We start from the raw sequence: 16,529 nt of genomic DNA, 5'->3' as shown, positions 1-16,529 counted from the left end.
TATTTATGATCCTCCTAGGAAGGGGATGCGGTATTTTGAGGAATAAAAAATGGAACATAAAACGTCCCATTAAAATATAGTTTTATATTTCGTGACTTAAAAGTTATGCACATTCAAATTCTTCACACATTATGGGGCATTATGTCATGATGCTTCCAGCGTTTCTTTCTCATCCATCCTCAATTGATCCAGAATGTCGAGTCGATCTGAGGCAGGGACAACTGAAGAAGAGAAAAGCATAAAATCACTTTTGCATCCCCAAGATACCGCTATCACAGGGATGAAATATGAATCAGTACGACAATACTATCGAGAATTGAAGGAACTCACCACAATAGGGAATATTATTCCCCGTGGACACGAAAAATGTGCCATTACGATCATATTTATCAGCATTTATTCCCATTTCCGCGCAGTCGTCACCACTGCAGTCCTTTCCAACAAGTGGTGACGCAGTCATCGGCGACTGATCCCACCTGTGCCCCCAGAATTTATTACTCATATTTTTCGCTGCGAGATTCAGGGACTCGGTGAAGTAGTGGTAGGAGCGTTTGTGACTGCAAACTGCTTCCATGATTTCTGGAGTAACAATTTATTAGAAAATTATTAGTCTTTAATAGAAAATCTGTGGATTTTTATCCAATGGCTTATTTCATTCAATGATAATACCTGCACTAGCTATTTCCCATTTCGATCTTTCCCTCCAGCATCCCGGCTGACGCTGTCCGCCGTTAGCATAGAAATCCACATGACCTGGTTAACAGACAAATGATAGGCAACTGTGAACAGACAAATGATTCATTAACTATACCTATTGGATTTCTGAGTCCGAGGCCCATGCCTGCTAGTAATATTCCATTCGTGTGGATGATATCAACAAACGGTGCATCTGTCTTTCTCAATGACAAGCCACTGGCCGCGAAGCAAGGTTGTGCCGGGTCCAAGCCAGTGATCCTCCCGATTTTCCATCTGCTGACGATGTCTTTGAAACCGGCAGCAGCCATACCACTGACATGAGCCCCCAGACTGTGTCCTATCAGGTGAATTTCCCCCCAATTGTCGGTCCTGGGGTAGGAAGCCACCGTTAACTGGAGAAATCTGAATAAGATAAAAGAAAATGCATAGGGAAAATATTTTCCTATAATTAATGCGATTTTTTATTGCATTATGAAAATTCATACGAACTTCACAATTGCGCGGGCCGCGTTCTTAGCGTTAACAACAGCTTTGTAGTAATTCAAAATATTCGAGTATCGACTCCAATCAACAGCAATGACGTTTACATCTTTCTGTGAAGAATAATAAAGTTTTTCAGGTCCTTTGATGTACTTATCAGCTATGTGAGCTTGATTGGCAAGATTTATAATTCCCCGCTATAATCTAATTTATCGAAGATAAGAGTGCGAGAAAAAAAGAGACGAATTTCGGTGTCTAACTCGAGGTTCTTATATGGTTAATAAAGAGAAAAAAAATTGATGAAGAGGATGAATTTTATCTCATTATCTCTCTTATCATGGGACTATGCATAATGTGACCTAAAATCATTAGTGATTTTTAACAGTATTTTTAGCGGAGAAATATTCGGTCACGAATTACATCAATACTGACATCACAGCGCTCCTTAAATTAATCGTCAGTGTAATGAGAAGAAATAGGTCAAGTCCGAACAATTGATTAATTAGTGATAAATTAACATAGGAATTAAAATAATCTTGAAACATACAAACGCAAGATATGCATCCGCCATCTCCTCGACCCAGTTCACCTCTCCGCCGGCCCAAAATCCATGAACAATGAAGACAGTGTCCTTTTCAGGCTGAAAACTGGACAGAGCTATTTCAAACTGATCGTCCTCGGCGTACAATCGATAGGGAACCTCTGACGTTCGAGAGTGCACCAGAAACTTTACTCGTTCGTCCCCCGCAGGTTCAGGTTTGTCGTGGAAGAACCAGTGCAAAATTTTAGCGACAAGACTGCCAATGCCAAAGCACTTCACGTCGTCCTCCTTTCCCTGAGTTGCGTCCTCCGAAAGGAGGACCTCCTGCACAGGGTCCCCGTCATGCTGGACGGTCCTGCAGTCTGTTATCACCGACAGCGTGAACAGAACCGCGAAAATGATCACGAGTTTTAGCATTTCGGATTGACAGGGGAACTTAATCTGAGAGGGATCAGATGACAGTCAGGATTTTATGGGGACCGATCACCCCTCCCGTCATCGATTGTAGCGAGGAAGTAGGGACCGTGTAATCATGAATTATCAGTTACGAATGTGTCTTATCAAAAGGAGAATTTAGATTTTTATGGCGTAACGAGCCATTAATGGAGGCGACTGAGACAATCCGATTTCGATTATAATCTAACGTTAGGTATTTCAGGGGATAAATAAAACCGGCGGATCATTAGTTTAACGCTCCATAAAACGATATAATACAATACACTCTTAACATATTAAAATAATTATATGAAGTTCAGAAACATTCAGAGTTCGTCTTTCAATCTCGAATTTCATCGATGAAATCTTCTCGCAAATGTTGTAGTGTTTCAGTGTGGTCCCCGAAGTTCACATCTGAAATGAAACCCACAAAGAATTCTCACAATTAATTAATTTTATATAAAACAGATTATAATTTGAAGAAATAAATTTTTCTTATTATTTGGAAGTTACCGCAAAATGGAGTAGTACTGGACGTCATGACGAAGAAGGTTCCTCTTAGAGAGGCATTTTCTGCTTTCAAACCCATTTCCACACAAATGTTCGGTGGATTAGTGGTCTCATTAATGATCTGCTGAGCATGTCTATAGGTGAGATCCCAACTGCGGCCACAAAAGCTACAATTTTTTGAAGCCGCTGACCGAACTGACTCGGTGAAATACGCGTGAGAGAATCCGTGACTGCATATCGCTTGTTCGACAGCTGTCGCAGGAGAATATTCGATAAAAGATATTAACGATATCAATAACGACTCTTTTACAAACTTGTAGTTAATTTACTAATTTTTATTTATTATTCACCGCTTTTTGGGATTCCAAGGTAATCGAACGAGGACGCTTCGATTTTTATACAAGCTGGCTGACGCTTTCCGCCGTTCGGATAAAAATCCATGTGACCTGTGTAGATGGAGATGTATACCTTAAGAGGAAAAAATCGTATTCATGGAGTACGCACCTATCGGCCCTGGTAACCCAAGACCAATGCTGGAGAACCACTTGCCGTTGGTGTGAATGATATCAACAAGTGGTGCGTGACTCTTATTAAGGGATAAATCGCTGTATTTGAAACAGGGTTGCGCTGGATCCAGTCCTGTAATTCTCCGGATTTTCCAGGAGGTCGGGAGCATCCTGAAATGATTGGCAGTAATACCGCATATGTGGGCCCCCAGACTGTGCCCCACCATGTGAATGGGGCCCCACGACGTTTCATCAGGTGTCGATTCACGAGTTGTGTTGACAATATGCGATAAAAGCCTATCAAAATAAGCCTAGAATTTTCAGGGGGTTCAGGGGGTAATGTATTAAGTTTCCTGGATAAATAATTTCCTGAGGAAATTTGTACCTTGATATTTGATGGCCCACGATCCGCGCGTTTACTGCAGCACTGTAGTAGTTCCAGGTATTTCCATGCGCACTCCAGTCCACAACGACAACGTTCACATCCCCCTTTACACAATAATGCAACATATATAGACCCAATCACCCTTAGGAGTCCCTAAAGTAGGAACCAGTGTTCCCATCCTCGCACCAAAGGGCCCCATTCAGTGCCATCTTACCCACGCATGAAACGCTTCCTCCATTTCACGGATCCAGTCTTCTCCTCCGTGAGACAGAAATCCATGAACAATGATGACAGTTCTCCTTTGGACCGAAAAATCCGTCCACTCTAGGCCGAATTGTGGGCCCACTAGGACACGGACCCGATGGGGACGTCTACTCGAGGACAAGAAGAACCGGACGTCCACCGAGTCTGAGGTATTCTTCTTGAAGAACCACTCCAGTCCTGCGGCTGCCACATCCCCGATGCCCAAGCAGTCGACTGTCTTCCGATTCTGGGAGGCCAGACTTCTCTCAGGGTGCCAAGTTATACTTGAACCGTTCGGCCATTTGTACATATAATTGACGCGCTTCTCGTGGAAATCGTGAGACAGAGACGTATTTTGAGGAACGATGCGACTCGACGATAAATAAAACGAATAAGTGAGGAACCACAGAACAACTGCACCCTTGGAGGCGATCATTATCGACAGAATTCGATGAGTCGACTGAGATCACCAACGTACGGTTGACTCTGGCGATGCCGTGGAAGGTAATAGAAAGAGGGGCAGAATGGAATTACTCAATTGGCGATAATTCGAGATCGGCAGTTAATTTCAACGATTTTTTTCGAATTATCGATCAATGACGACGCTCTGCTCTGCCCGCTCTTCCCAGCGGACGTAGGGATCAAGGAAAAATGGTGATAAGACATGACTTTTAGACCTTGTTTGTATTTACAACTTTTCTCTAACACTTCGACTCCCGGTACCCATGACAGCTGACATTGAATTGATTCGAATCCTCTTACTCGATTATTACCTCAGAATAATTATTCCCTTCACTCGTGAGACAAGATTTCACAATAAAAATCCAGCGGAATTTGATGAAAATTCTAATAGATTTCTACTGAAGCTCACGACCGAAGAAATTTAATAGAAAAACCCTCTTGTCTTCAGAAATGAATATTACTGACTAATAATCAATGGAAAATAGTATTTATTGAATATTAACAATACGAAAGTTCAAAAATTTACCTGGATAAACTGAATTATCTCTTTTTTATGCGGTATTGCAATTAATGTTTTCAGTTTAATTTTCATATACCGAGCTTTTGCTTCTTTTTCTTCTTTCCCTTTGTACTTTTGTCCTTGAACTGAAAGAAATAATGAATGTATGAGTAAACGAAAAAAAAAATAGTCGAGTAGATCTAAGGAATCACTAAAAAATGTTGAAGACAAAATAAAGTATCCAACATTCTAAATATTTTTGTTAATCTGAAAATCGTCACCCAAAGCCTTTTCTGAAGACTAATGCACATTTGTTTTTCTACTTAATTTTGTAATTTTTCATCTTTACACAACATTTATTAGTGATTACTCCTGCGTGTTTATTACACAAGTGAATACCTGTTTCTGTTGAAAGACTGTCGTTTTGGCTGAATCACCTCTGCTTCCACCTTGGAAGCTGCTGAAATCTACCGCTTTATAATCGAAATTTGGATTTGGCAACATTCCCTTCTGCGTCAATTCTTTCCTGTTCTTCAGCTTCTGAACTTTCGTCTTGTCCCTGGCATCACAAAAACAAATTAACGTGACAGTTTATATGCAAGTGTATTCATTCACTAGTTTTTAAAAATTTCTGTAAGAAAAATTCTCTTCAACTGGAAGTCATAAGTTAATTGAAATTCTGTAAATAATAAAAATACTCACGCTGATCCTGAAAAGGCACGTACACCCTTGAATACCCGTTCATCTGGCTTCCTTGTATCATCCCTTCGTGAAGCCACTTGGTTATCCTGTTTATAAATTCTTCGACCGTTCAACGCACCCGCGAATGTGGAATCCCTCCCGGGTTTCGGCGTGGAAACGTCCACCTTTTTATAAACAACTTCAACCTCATCATCAGTCTCGGCTTCACGCTTCCTCTTCTTAGTCCCGGGCATAGTACAGAGAGGTTGTTGCTCTCTTCTATCCTCGGCATCGTCCGCGACGGCTTTTGCCATGTCGAGAAAGTGCTGGCGAACACTGGCGATGCTTCGCTGAGTCTCTTCATTTTCTGCCTTCTAAAATTAATAAAATTAAAACGCATCCAAAAAATTAAAGATCAACTTCATGACGCAATCGCTCCGAAGTTGATTGAATTGAAAAAAAAAAGACCAGATGATTGACGAATAACCCATACTTTGTCACTAGCCGCCTTGTTCTCTTTGGCTACGTCCCTCGCTTCTTGAGCAGCAACCATCGGCAGCACGCGTTTGTATCTCTCGAAGGGGCTCACAAACAGCGTCTTCACCCTCCTCAACTTCTCCTCTACCTCTGTCACAGTCCCCCTTCCCTCCTCATTCTGAAAAATCGTGACTTTGGGACGAACATCGATCTCTATCTCCTGAAGCCTCTCCGCCCCCTTGGCATCCAGCAAACAAGGAAGATTAGCTTGCACCTCGTTATTACTCATGTCATGGGGCAACAGGCTCCAAGCATCTGTCTCCACTTGATGCCTCTGTGCCAGCCTCTGTCTCATATCCTGCTCCAGCAGCACTGGTTTTATCAGTGGCTGTTCCCTCGCCCTCAGTATGAGCTTATGAAGCTTCAAAAGATTCTGACGCACCAGGGGAGGAATGGGATTGCAGCAGGCGAGGATCCCCTGCATCTCTCTGGGCAGTGTCTCAGAGATGTTCAACAGCATGTGATTGGGTAGAACATATCCATAGCTATCGTCCTCTTGTCTGGCGGTCTCATCCCTCCACGAGTACAGCTCCTTCAAAGCGTACAGCTGCCGATTGTTGAACATTTTCTGGCTCTTTCGATAGATGGTCATGTGACTGTCTTCTAAGCAGACCGGCTTTGTGTATATCCTCTTGCAGATGTCAGTCGACCTGTCGTAGACGGCCCTCAGTATGTTGGTTTGACCATGAGCCGCCTCTATCAGTGCATTCGTCAGAATATCTTTGATGTACAGCAGATAGTGGGTGTCCTCTCTGGCGTACTTCATCAGCTCCTCTGGCAGTGGCCGAATCCGCCAATCAGCAAGCTGAAAGTGTTTGTTGGGATCAATGCTGCAGTGGGTCTTCAGGAGGTAAGCCAGGCTGAGGTAGGGGAGGTTCAGGTGCTTAGCCGCCTGGTGGGTGTCGAACATGTTGACAACGTACAATGATAAGTCCCTCTGTAGCCACTGAATGTCACTGTCAGCTCCGTGGAAGACCTTCAGGACTGATGGTTTCGTGAATATCTCGTTGAGAATGTGGAGATCAGAACGAAGAGAGAGGGTGTCAATCAGGTAGTCAGTATCCTTCGTGGATATTTGCATGAGGCAGGTAATTCCTTGGAAGGTCCTGTACGAGTGGTGCTCCAGATCCACGGATATTTCGTCGTAAGCACGCAGGTCTTCTAGGAGAGTTTTCAGGTGATGGGGCTTCTCTACCATGATCAGGGGCGTGTCCACCAGTGGCTTGTACTTGACGGGCGTTCTTGAGGTTAGCTGGCAGTCCTTGTAGGCCAGGTTCTCCAGTTCCCACTCGTAAGGGTGACTGTACGCTGGACCGTGTTCGGTGTCTATCAAATGGACTGACAGGGGCTTCAAGGCGTTCGGTTTCTCTTTTATCCTTGGCTGCCAGGGCTTTGAGCTGTTGTCAATTCTGTCCTTGAACGAGAGTTGGGGCCTCTGGATGTTCTTGGCCGCCAGCAGGCGGATCCCCTGGGCACTGCTCGATCCTTCATCAGGGGTCTTAGAGGTCGATTGGATCACTGAGGTGTTCCAAGAGCCGAAGTTCGTCTGTTTCGTCTGTGTCGTTATGAGTTGCACGCTCGCCTCGTTGGAGATGCCTGTCTCCTTGTCCATGCAGGCTGTCGCACGGTCTAGGAGGATGTCGTTAGCCTCCGTTAGCAGCTCAAACTTATCCTCGTGGTCACCACGCCTCATACTTCCTGAGGCACCCGTGCATTCTACTACACACTGCATCGAGGTGAGCAGCTTTTTTATCTCCTCGTGACGGATATTTCGGAACGTGGGGAAGCATGAGTAGTAGTTGAAATTTTCACCTGCTGGCAGACTGTTTGCTGCTTTTATCCCTGCTTTCAAAACCGTGAAACCAGCCTGAAATGAAGTTGGATTTTGTTCATATTCTTAGATTATAAATTTAGGTTCAGAAAAAAACTTGGGTTTCTCAGAATTGTTTTATTTATTATTTTAATTGTTTATTTATTCATTTATTAATCATGAATTCATGGGTTAATGAATTCTAAACTTGGAAAAGGAAGTGAGAAATCGATACTGCCCTACCCTTTTTTCTCTTCTATCAGAAAAAATCCGCAAATATTATTACACACTTTGGTGTCTTGTCATGTTTGACACAGTTATCGTTATCGTCCTTCTCAGATTATTTCAAGAACATAAAGAGAAAATTTGGGCTGTGGCTGCACGTTTTAACGTACACAAAAATCCTGATATTCTTACCTGAACAAAGTCATCGAAGCTGGTAAATCCTGGGAGAATTTCTTTATTCTCGTCCTCTGGCTTTTTTTCTGAATCGTCATCACGAGAAGAGTCATTATTATTTTCATTCACTTGGACAGTATTTGCGTTGTTATTCATGTCGATAATTTTCTAGGTTATACTACAAACATGCTTCGAAAGAGGTGACACATGGACTGAGTAAAATGATATCGATAGCTTCGTGCGCTTCTTGAAAATTCGCCTGCTCATTGGTAGATTGTGGCAGGGAGGGAATCATAATTTTTATTTAATTATACTTGATGATTGGGGTATGTACAAACGAACAAACTGTTATGTTCGTGATCTACAAACGATTTCCTATAAAACTAGTCACAGTTCAATGAAAAGAGTTGATTTTTTTTTCTGGTCAACCTCAAGGGTAAAATTAAAATGATGATTATTAATTACCCACGGGGCTACAAATAAAATGAATGCATGTACAATAATGTACTAACGATATACAATCATTTACATTTATTAGTTTTCCTGCTTGCAACCCCTTGCAGGCTAAGTTCGTTGGGGTAGGTGAAGTGCCGGTGCCCGTGGCTCAGTAGTATAATATAATTACTTGAAAATTTCAGACAACTCCTCGACAATGTTTTCACGTAATTCGCGAATGATTCTGCGAAAGTGTCAATTGTTAAGTGCCGGGAAGAACCGTTGGCTGAGCTCAACAACCACAAAAGCAGGTTAATTCATGATTATTACCAATTATTGAAGAACCAAATTTCTGGTTACGCTAGGTTATGTTTCTTTTTATCGCTAAATCGACCTTTACTGCTTCAAATCCATCCATTTGTTCAAGGGATATTAACGATTAACAAATTTCACTTCTTACACCTTGTCCTGTTCCTTAATTTCTTTTTTGGAAATGAAAGATTGACGACAATTGTTTTTCATACGTGACAGAGGAGGACCCGGCCCCCTTATTCTTCAGCAAAGATATCCAGGAGCTCCTGAAAATTCTCACACGTCCAGATCCAAAAAAAGTCTTCAGGACCCGCAAGGATGGCCATCCAATAGAAGATCCAACCTACAAATTCATGACGGACGAAGAGCTTCAGGCGTCCCTGCAAAAGGCTGAACAAGATCTCCAGCAGCGGTTGCAAATGCCTCCAGTTGTGAAGGAACGAAGCCCTATTACAGATATCGTCTCCAAAGATCCGGCAATTCAGGGAAACGATGGGTCTAAATACATTTTCACTGATATCACGTTTGGCGTTAATGATCTCAATCGCTTGATCGTCGCCAGGGATCCTGACGGCACATTGAGGAAGGCCAGTTGGGATGAGAGGTTCAGGATGAATCAAATTTATTTTCCAGTGGAGGGGAGAGAAATGTTCACACCGAAGATGTTTCAGGACGAGCAGATTCAGGTAATAGATAGGGAAAAGGGTGTAATTCAGGATTATCAGAGATTCTGATGGTGGAACAAAATGGCAGGTTTTTAATGGCTCGATAGCTCGGGAACCACCGGGAGGAATCCAATGATTGTTTTTTCACTCTAAATCAGAGCACCAGAATGAAAAGAAAATCATTATATTTCACTCTACCCATTCTATGTTATTGATGATAGAAGATGTCTCATTTCGCCCTTCGTCCTCGCCAGATCAATCTAATTAAATGAATTAATCTCTCTAGACTAATCTAATTAATTAATTTTCTATTAAATCATCCGAATAACGATAAAAATCTCTTTTATGGTTCGCAGGCAATCCTCGAACGCAAGGACTACGAATTCATCCTAGACCGCGCCTGCACTCAGTTCGAACCCGATGATCCTGAATATCAACGGATCACCAGGCTGGTTTACGATGCAGTGGACAGCCAAAATGATTACGACACACTGCGGTCAACCCGACACTACGGACCTTTTCTATTCCATTTAGTTGTCACAAAGAACATCGACAATCTTCTCTACGAGAATATCACCAGGGAATTCATCGAGGATGCTGCCCTTCTCGTCAAGTTATTCCACAAGATCCACGAGACTTCCCAGTGCGATGAAGTATCCCGAATAGAAAATAACATGGAGGTCATTCAGAAATACATCGACTCCGATGCACCGAAGAAAGGAAAATTGAATTCTGCCATCAATGCATACAAGGAGCTCGTGAAGACGAGGGAAACTGTTGCGGAAGCAGTGAAGAAAGCACATGGACTGGATTAATGCGATAATGCGGGGATATTGGGTTGTTCAGTGGAATTATATTATTAAAAAATTAATAAATACATTTGTAACATAAAAAAATATATTTGTAAAAGGAGTTGATGTGGTTCAATGGGGGAATTTAGATGGTATAGTTCCCGTAGAATGTTGATAATTGTAATGCATAAAATTAGTTTATCGAGAACAAATTGTGCGGAAAATAGAATTTTCAAGTTTTTTCTTCAAAAAATTAATTTTTCGAAAGCTCGTCCTTCCGTCAGAACAATTAAATAATCATATACTGAAATAATATGCCATTATGTGCTTTATTCGTTGTTTCAAAGGTGTTCTCACTTACGGACGTCCACTTCATAAATTAATAGTCGATTATTTTATTATAACTATATATTACTTACAAACATTTACAAATGTAACAATTCAATTCAATTTGGCATACATTACCGTTCAGAATAGAATATTACACTAGTGTCCCAATTTCATATCCACTTACTGTACCTCCAAATGGCAAAAAAATGAAAAAAAAAAATTATTACTTCTTGTTTATCTACGGTTGTAAGCGCGACACTACTCGTACCCATAATCAATCATTGAATTTGATTATTAATCAGGACAATATTCCCCACAATACTGACATGAAATAATTTCGTTTAGCAGCGCCAATAAATGATGCAAGATTTTTTTTTTACAAATTTTTCATGTACTTTATTTTATTAAATACGTTTTCAAATACTTCATTAGCGGTAATGACTTCTGCGTTGAATCAAAGTGTATTTACGTGTAGCATTATTCATCTCCCCCTAGTGGTTATAATTTGTGCATTGCAACGGAAGGTCTGATGGAGCATTAGAAATTATTAGGCCTCTCGACATAAATAAATTGTGCGATAAAAAATGTCAGCTATTATCCCCTAGACCCTATTGATTCTCAAAGTGTAAAAAAATGATTTATGAAAATCTAATTAGTCAAGAGATTATTAGTTACTTGATGGAATATTATCTGAATATTTTTGTATAAATTATAATTTTTATTCACTCCATTAATTGCGTGTTATCAACCTTTTTACTGAATATCTACACTTAATAGGGAACTTGCATATTTCATTTCTGAAGTGTGGTTCAATAATTTTGAATTTCCCGCGCTCGGAGAGAGGTTGGAATAACCCACTAGCGCTCCCAGTGGTGACAAGAGGACATTTGATTCTGGTGGGTTGACGTCGTGACCGCGAAAAGAGTGTTTAAAATTCATATATTTTTAATCACTCATTACAAAATATCCAGACTACTTTCCGAAGTACTTTTTACTCTGTAGTAGTTCACAGATCTCATGCAAGTTCTCTATTGTCATGACATTGATGCTACATCTGAAAAAAAAAATCGAAGTGTTCGGGATATTTTTTTTTTCATAGTCACTATGATAAGTATTGATTAATACTGGATGTGAAGGCTGAATTTATTCACTTCATTTCATTTATTCAACATTATTCTTGAGCAATTTCTTCGATTCTACTGAAGAATTCATCAGACCCACATTTAGAATGATCGCCATTTATGATTTTATTTGTTAAATGATTGAACATTTATACAAAATCGATGAGTTCGAGAGATATGCAAGTGATTGGTAACGTAACGATTGATTGTATTATTGCTTAATTGTTCCCGTGGGAGAGAAAAAAAAAATGTTAATTTGTTGGCTCTGAAAAGCAAATGTCTAGTTGAAACGCTGGAATTACTCTAGTGTTGGCACATTTATCGGATTTTCCATCGATTTCTCTCTCTCTCTCTCTCCCTCTGTCTGATGGGATTATTCTATCGAGTGAAGGGTCTTCAATAGTTGCACATTGAAATTCATCTCTCGCGGTAAGTCTATTTTTGTTGAAAAAATTCACTAGTTCATTGTGGCATCCTGTTGCGATTGCAATGCATACTCGTTTTATTCCTTGACTTCCTTCATTATTATACGTGCATATTATATTATTTATGTCTATATACGTAAATAGGTGTGGATATTCATTACATTCACGTTGATGTGACTGGTGTGCGGGGGTAATGCTGATGATTGATTGGTGATAATAGGGAACTTGCATTTTTTCATTTCTGATTGAACAAACTTTTTGAAAATTTTATTTCATTACGATGCACATCTCGCACCACTAAAATGTCACGTTTCGACACTCTGTGATGTGACCTCATGACTCAAATAATATTACAACAAATAAGATGAAAAATACTTGAACACTGGACTTTATGCAAGTTCCCTATCGTGATTAGACGATTTAGAGAAGCACAGTAATGAACCTCTCATCGCATCACGGTTTTTGTCACTTCTTTCACTACTTAAAATGATTTTAGGGAGGGAAAATGTCAATGTAGTTAACACATAACTTCATTTAATTATTCATTACTCATCACCTCGGAATCTGGTGAGACTTGAGCGTGAGAAGTCTCACGAAAACATTCATATTAGTTGATACAATTTATTGAATTTCATCAGACTTTATCACTCGCAGTAATTCGTATAACTCACACATTTATTGATTTTATTTATTCATTCAATTATCGGTCTATGGATTGTTTTAATATGAATTGTTAATTTAATATTGTTTTTTTTTCTCGCGTGTCACTAAACACTCCATTCATACTTTATAGATGATTTAAATTTCTCATTTTTTCCTGTCTCATTACAACTAGTAATTACGAGTAATATCAGACTAAGTCGATGCGTCGATGCGTGAATAACGATTGATAAATCGTAATGGCAAATACGCATTACACATATAATTGTTGGTGAAATTTATCAGTGGATTCTCTTCGTCGCGTGAGGGCGGCCATCAGCAGTGATTCACTGCTGCACCTCACGGTTGCGACGTTTATCTAACAATTTAACAGCCAAAACCGAGCAATCATTGAATATTTCTTATCTGATTAAATTCGTTATTTAACGTTAGAGATAATTGATGGATGAATTTTTTTTTTCGCTCATGTCCAGATGTATTTTTTTCGTGATTCATCATTTTGGATTCTATTGGTATTGACGAATCGCAACGAGTGTGTGGGGTTTAATGAAGGTTCGAGTATTTACAGTCGAAGCTCATTTTTATCTTCAATCAGAGTAGCTCGGGGGTACGACAGGAGGAACGAAAGTAAGTTATTGAAAAATCTACGTCTTCTCAATACACTCTGTGGAATTTGTCTTGCGGAACGAAGACAAAAATTCTACTCAGATTTGGTCTAGATTTTACAGAAGGGTTCCACAGCTTTTGGAATTTTTTAAAATAAATTTTCGGTAGAAAATATCTTATGAAAAATCAATAGACGTCGATTTTTAGGAGCGATATTTTCGGTCTAAATTTTGGATAATCAGTTCCCAAGAGATGTTAGGTATATTTACGTAGAAAAATCAATATACATTGAGTGTTTGCTATCAACAGTTGCGTAATTTTTAAAATGGCGAGATTTTTCATTCTACTTAAGTTCTTCATTACGATTCTATTGATGTTTTTTTTTAAATCATTTCCATGCAACTCAAAGAATTTAATAGAAAATTCCTGTCACACGTGATTTTTTTAATAATAAATATTCACTAGAAAATATCTGACGGATGAATCTATAGAATTAATTTTTTTCTGATAATTTATGCAGAAAAATCAACATATATTGAACGAAAAATCAACATATATTTCTATCAACAGTAGCATAATTTCGAAAAACACGAGATTGTTCTATTAAATTTTTTCATACATATCTCTATAGTAGAATTATCTCTTCCCTCAGTTGTATTGAATGTAGTTCTTGCATTAGAAACGGATTCTCTTTGATTACAATATCTAGCGTAGATAGTTGCTTGCCATGCGCCTGCAAATATAATCTTCAACATGTTCTTGAAGCGCATTGACTGGTTTCACTCACTCCCCGACAATATTAAAAAAATTTCACTGAATTTCTCGACAGACATTGAAGCCGACTAAGCAGAAACATTTACTGTTAAGCTGCGTTTTCAATTAAAAAAATTATTTTTCGTAAATAATTGACTTGAAGCGAGATACCAATTTCAAACAAAAAAATGTGTTATAAATTTCCAAGACTATTACCCAAAATTTCATCGAAAAATTGTTAACATTGTCGACAGAATCCTCTTAAACTGAATCCCTCCTAATTCCCAAAAAACATTTTCAGTTCTCAATAATAGCATAAAGCAACAAATTTTCACTTCTACCTCGAAGATCGCAACATGATAATTCCCTACGATAATTACTGAGTAAGAAAAAATCCACTCAATTACATCACGATTAATAACATGAAAACTTCATAACGACTTAAGAATTTCATAATTTGCGCACTCATATCAGCCCAATCCCTATCAAAAAGGGCACGAGGCCATCCTCATGAAGAAATAAAAATCCCTCTCGATATAAAATCGAAATAATCAGTGAAATGTTTAAGTTGACAGGACGAAAACCTCTCGATTATCGGTCACAGAATATCAGTTTCGTAAATCTTACTTGTTGTAGTTTGATTGCCAACAGCCGTAGTCTGTCCCTGATTATCATTAACCGTAGTTTCCTTGTCATTTTTTGGAGTCGTGAGACTCGTTAAGGACCCAGAATTGGCAGCGCTCATGCTGAGTCCCATTTTTGCGAGAAGATTGCTCTCAGAGCCGGTTTTCTTGAGTAGATCGGGTGGTGTTGGTGGTACAGTGACGAGTCCCGAGGTGTTTCTCTGGAGCTGCTGGAGCCTTGCGTACTGCTCTTGCAGAGCCTTCTGCTTTCTGAGCAACTCCTGGTGGCGTTGCTCCAGCTGTTCCTGCCTTCCCTTCTTGTTCTGCATGCCCTCCTGAGAGTTGATACTCTCGCACGAGCTGGAGTTCGAGGTCGATAGGATGTTATTCTGAGGTTGGTTCTGTCCGGCTTCCTCGGGAGCACCTGGGGCAGCTCCTGGTGGCAGTGCCATCGGCGGCTTTCCGCTGTCCTTGGCATTAGGCCGACCTCTTCTCAGCGTTCCTGTTGGATTTCTCGGCGGAAGTTGAGGACTCGTTGGACTAGCTAAGGGTGATCTGGAGCTAGTTCTTGGCGGTGGTGGTGGTGGAACTCGTCTGGCTGTCGCCAATTGCAGGAGTTCAGCATTTCGCTCTGGCACAGGAGGCTTCTGCGGCGCTCCTGTTCCATCCGACACCTGGAGTCTTGCTATTGGCGGTGATGTGTCTGTATCTGAGCTCGATGGGTACGAGTGCAATCTACGAAGTGTTGTATTTGCTGGAATTATTGCCAGACTTGCTGATGAATCTACACTTCCCTTTCGTCCGATTTCTGATATATTCGGTGGACGAATGCTTGATTGAACGATCTGGGAAGCGGATCTACCGATTTCAAGAAGATTTGGAATATGATTTGTGGTGTTACTTGTGGTGGAGACTTGGGATAGTTGGGATGATGGCCGTGAGAAGGTTTGGAGTTCGTCTAGCAGAGCGTCGAGTGCGTTCTCCGGACGCTGCTGATGGGGGGCGGATGATTCACCAGGGTGGGACCCTCCCCCGATGACGCCCGCTGACCCCAGGACAGTGCGTTCCGCTGGCACAGGGGCAGTTGTCTGTCAATTAAGGTTCATGTCAATAGTCGTGGGGGCTGATGGGTGATGATTGCCTAAGGTCTTTAGTTCATTCAGTTTAAGGTGCAGGGGGACTTTCGGCTGCCAGGCGGAACATCTTGGAGCCTTCGACATTGTTGATTTACTGCTTTGGGGTGTTTTATTTGGTGAGGGGAGGGAGAGGAGAAGGCTCAAGATATTCAGCCACAGGGATTGGTAGTTGAGGGTCGAAATACGTACATGAAATCTCGGATTGTGGATGAAAAATTGAAGAGGGTATGGTGATTTCGGTAATAAATGCTATTCTGGATTGTAATTTTTTTTTAACTGGTGCCATCAACTTCAATGACCTAATTAAAACATTTTTGTCTTCAATTTTCCTTTAGACCCCATGTACAATTCACTCTACTAACTCTGAAAATTTATTCATGCCAAGAGGTGCATAAAGCATGCATGACATTTGAAATAGTGAATAAATAAACAATAACAACAATAACACAGTCCATCATGATGACTGATGAACTAGTAAATTCAATAAA

General features: G+C 40.4%; 5 protein-coding genes across 20 annotated transcripts in view; 1 reads left to right on the top strand and 4 right to left on the bottom strand.

The window, feature by feature from the left end:
* Window positions 1-3: 3 nt before the first annotated feature.
* Window positions 4-2,135, bottom strand: LOC135168391 (phospholipase A1-like). The gene is made up of 6 exons (XM_064132514.1): window positions 1,724-2,135; window positions 1,186-1,289; window positions 812-1,098; window positions 670-753; window positions 331-579; window positions 4-221 (listed from the first exon to the last, which is right to left on the bottom strand). The coding sequence occupies exons 1-6, from the start codon at window positions 2,132-2,134 to the stop codon at window positions 145-147; spliced, it is 1,212 nt and encodes a 403-aa protein (XP_063988584.1). The 5' UTR covers window position 2,135; the 3' UTR covers window positions 4-144.
* A 215-nt stretch (window positions 2,136-2,350) lies between these two features.
* On the bottom strand, window positions 2,351-4,340 carry LOC135168389 (phospholipase A1-like). Its single transcript, XM_064132512.1, has 6 exons — window positions 3,768-4,340; window positions 3,554-3,657; window positions 3,167-3,465; window positions 3,013-3,108; window positions 2,666-2,914; window positions 2,351-2,566 (listed from the first exon to the last, which is right to left on the bottom strand). The coding sequence occupies exons 1-6, from the start codon at window positions 4,230-4,232 to the stop codon at window positions 2,493-2,495; spliced, it is 1,287 nt and encodes a 428-aa protein (XP_063988582.1). The 5' UTR covers window positions 4,233-4,340; the 3' UTR covers window positions 2,351-2,492.
* A 387-nt stretch (window positions 4,341-4,727) lies between these two features.
* LOC135168402 (exosome complex component 10 homolog) lies at window positions 4,728-8,407 on the bottom strand. The gene is made up of 5 exons (XM_064132532.1): window positions 8,203-8,407; window positions 5,932-7,842; window positions 5,460-5,812; window positions 5,157-5,316; window positions 4,728-4,903 (listed from the first exon to the last, which is right to left on the bottom strand). The coding sequence occupies exons 1-5, from the start codon at window positions 8,338-8,340 to the stop codon at window positions 4,847-4,849; spliced, it is 2,619 nt and encodes an 872-aa protein (XP_063988602.1). The 5' UTR covers window positions 8,341-8,407; the 3' UTR covers window positions 4,728-4,846.
* An 84-nt stretch (window positions 8,408-8,491) lies between these two features.
* Window positions 8,492-10,523, top strand: LOC135168393 (small ribosomal subunit protein mS22). The gene is made up of 4 exons (XM_064132516.1): window positions 8,492-8,510; window positions 8,823-8,930; window positions 9,151-9,617; window positions 9,953-10,523. Exons 2-4 carry the CDS (start codon window positions 8,837-8,839, stop codon window positions 10,409-10,411), a joined length of 1,020 nt encoding a protein of 339 aa, XP_063988586.1. The 5' UTR covers window positions 8,492-8,510; window positions 8,823-8,836; the 3' UTR covers window positions 10,412-10,523.
* A 143-nt stretch (window positions 10,524-10,666) lies between these two features.
* LOC135168377 (uncharacterized) overlaps window positions 10,667-16,529 on the bottom strand; it is a 78,860-nt gene continuing 72,997 nt past the window's right edge. For 14 of the 16 annotated variants that reach the window (XM_064132474.1, XM_064132483.1, XM_064132482.1 and 11 more), the window contains one exon: window positions 10,667-15,993. In XM_064132474.1, coding sequence (XP_063988544.1) covers window positions 14,881-15,993 — 1,113 coding nt within the window. In that variant the 3' untranslated portion in view covers window positions 10,667-14,880. The remainder of the gene's footprint in view (window positions 15,994-16,529) is intronic. The other 2 variants (XM_064132490.1, XM_064132492.1) reach the window with 2 other exon arrangements.

Source organism: Diachasmimorpha longicaudata, chromosome 13 (genome assembly GCF_034640455.1).
Source record: "Diachasmimorpha longicaudata isolate KC_UGA_2023 chromosome 13, iyDiaLong2, whole genome shotgun sequence".
Lineage (NCBI taxonomy): Eukaryota > Metazoa > Arthropoda > Insecta > Hymenoptera > Braconidae > Diachasmimorpha > Diachasmimorpha longicaudata.
Note: the sequence above shows the minus strand (reverse complement) of the source record. Positions and strands in the feature narration are given on the sequence as shown.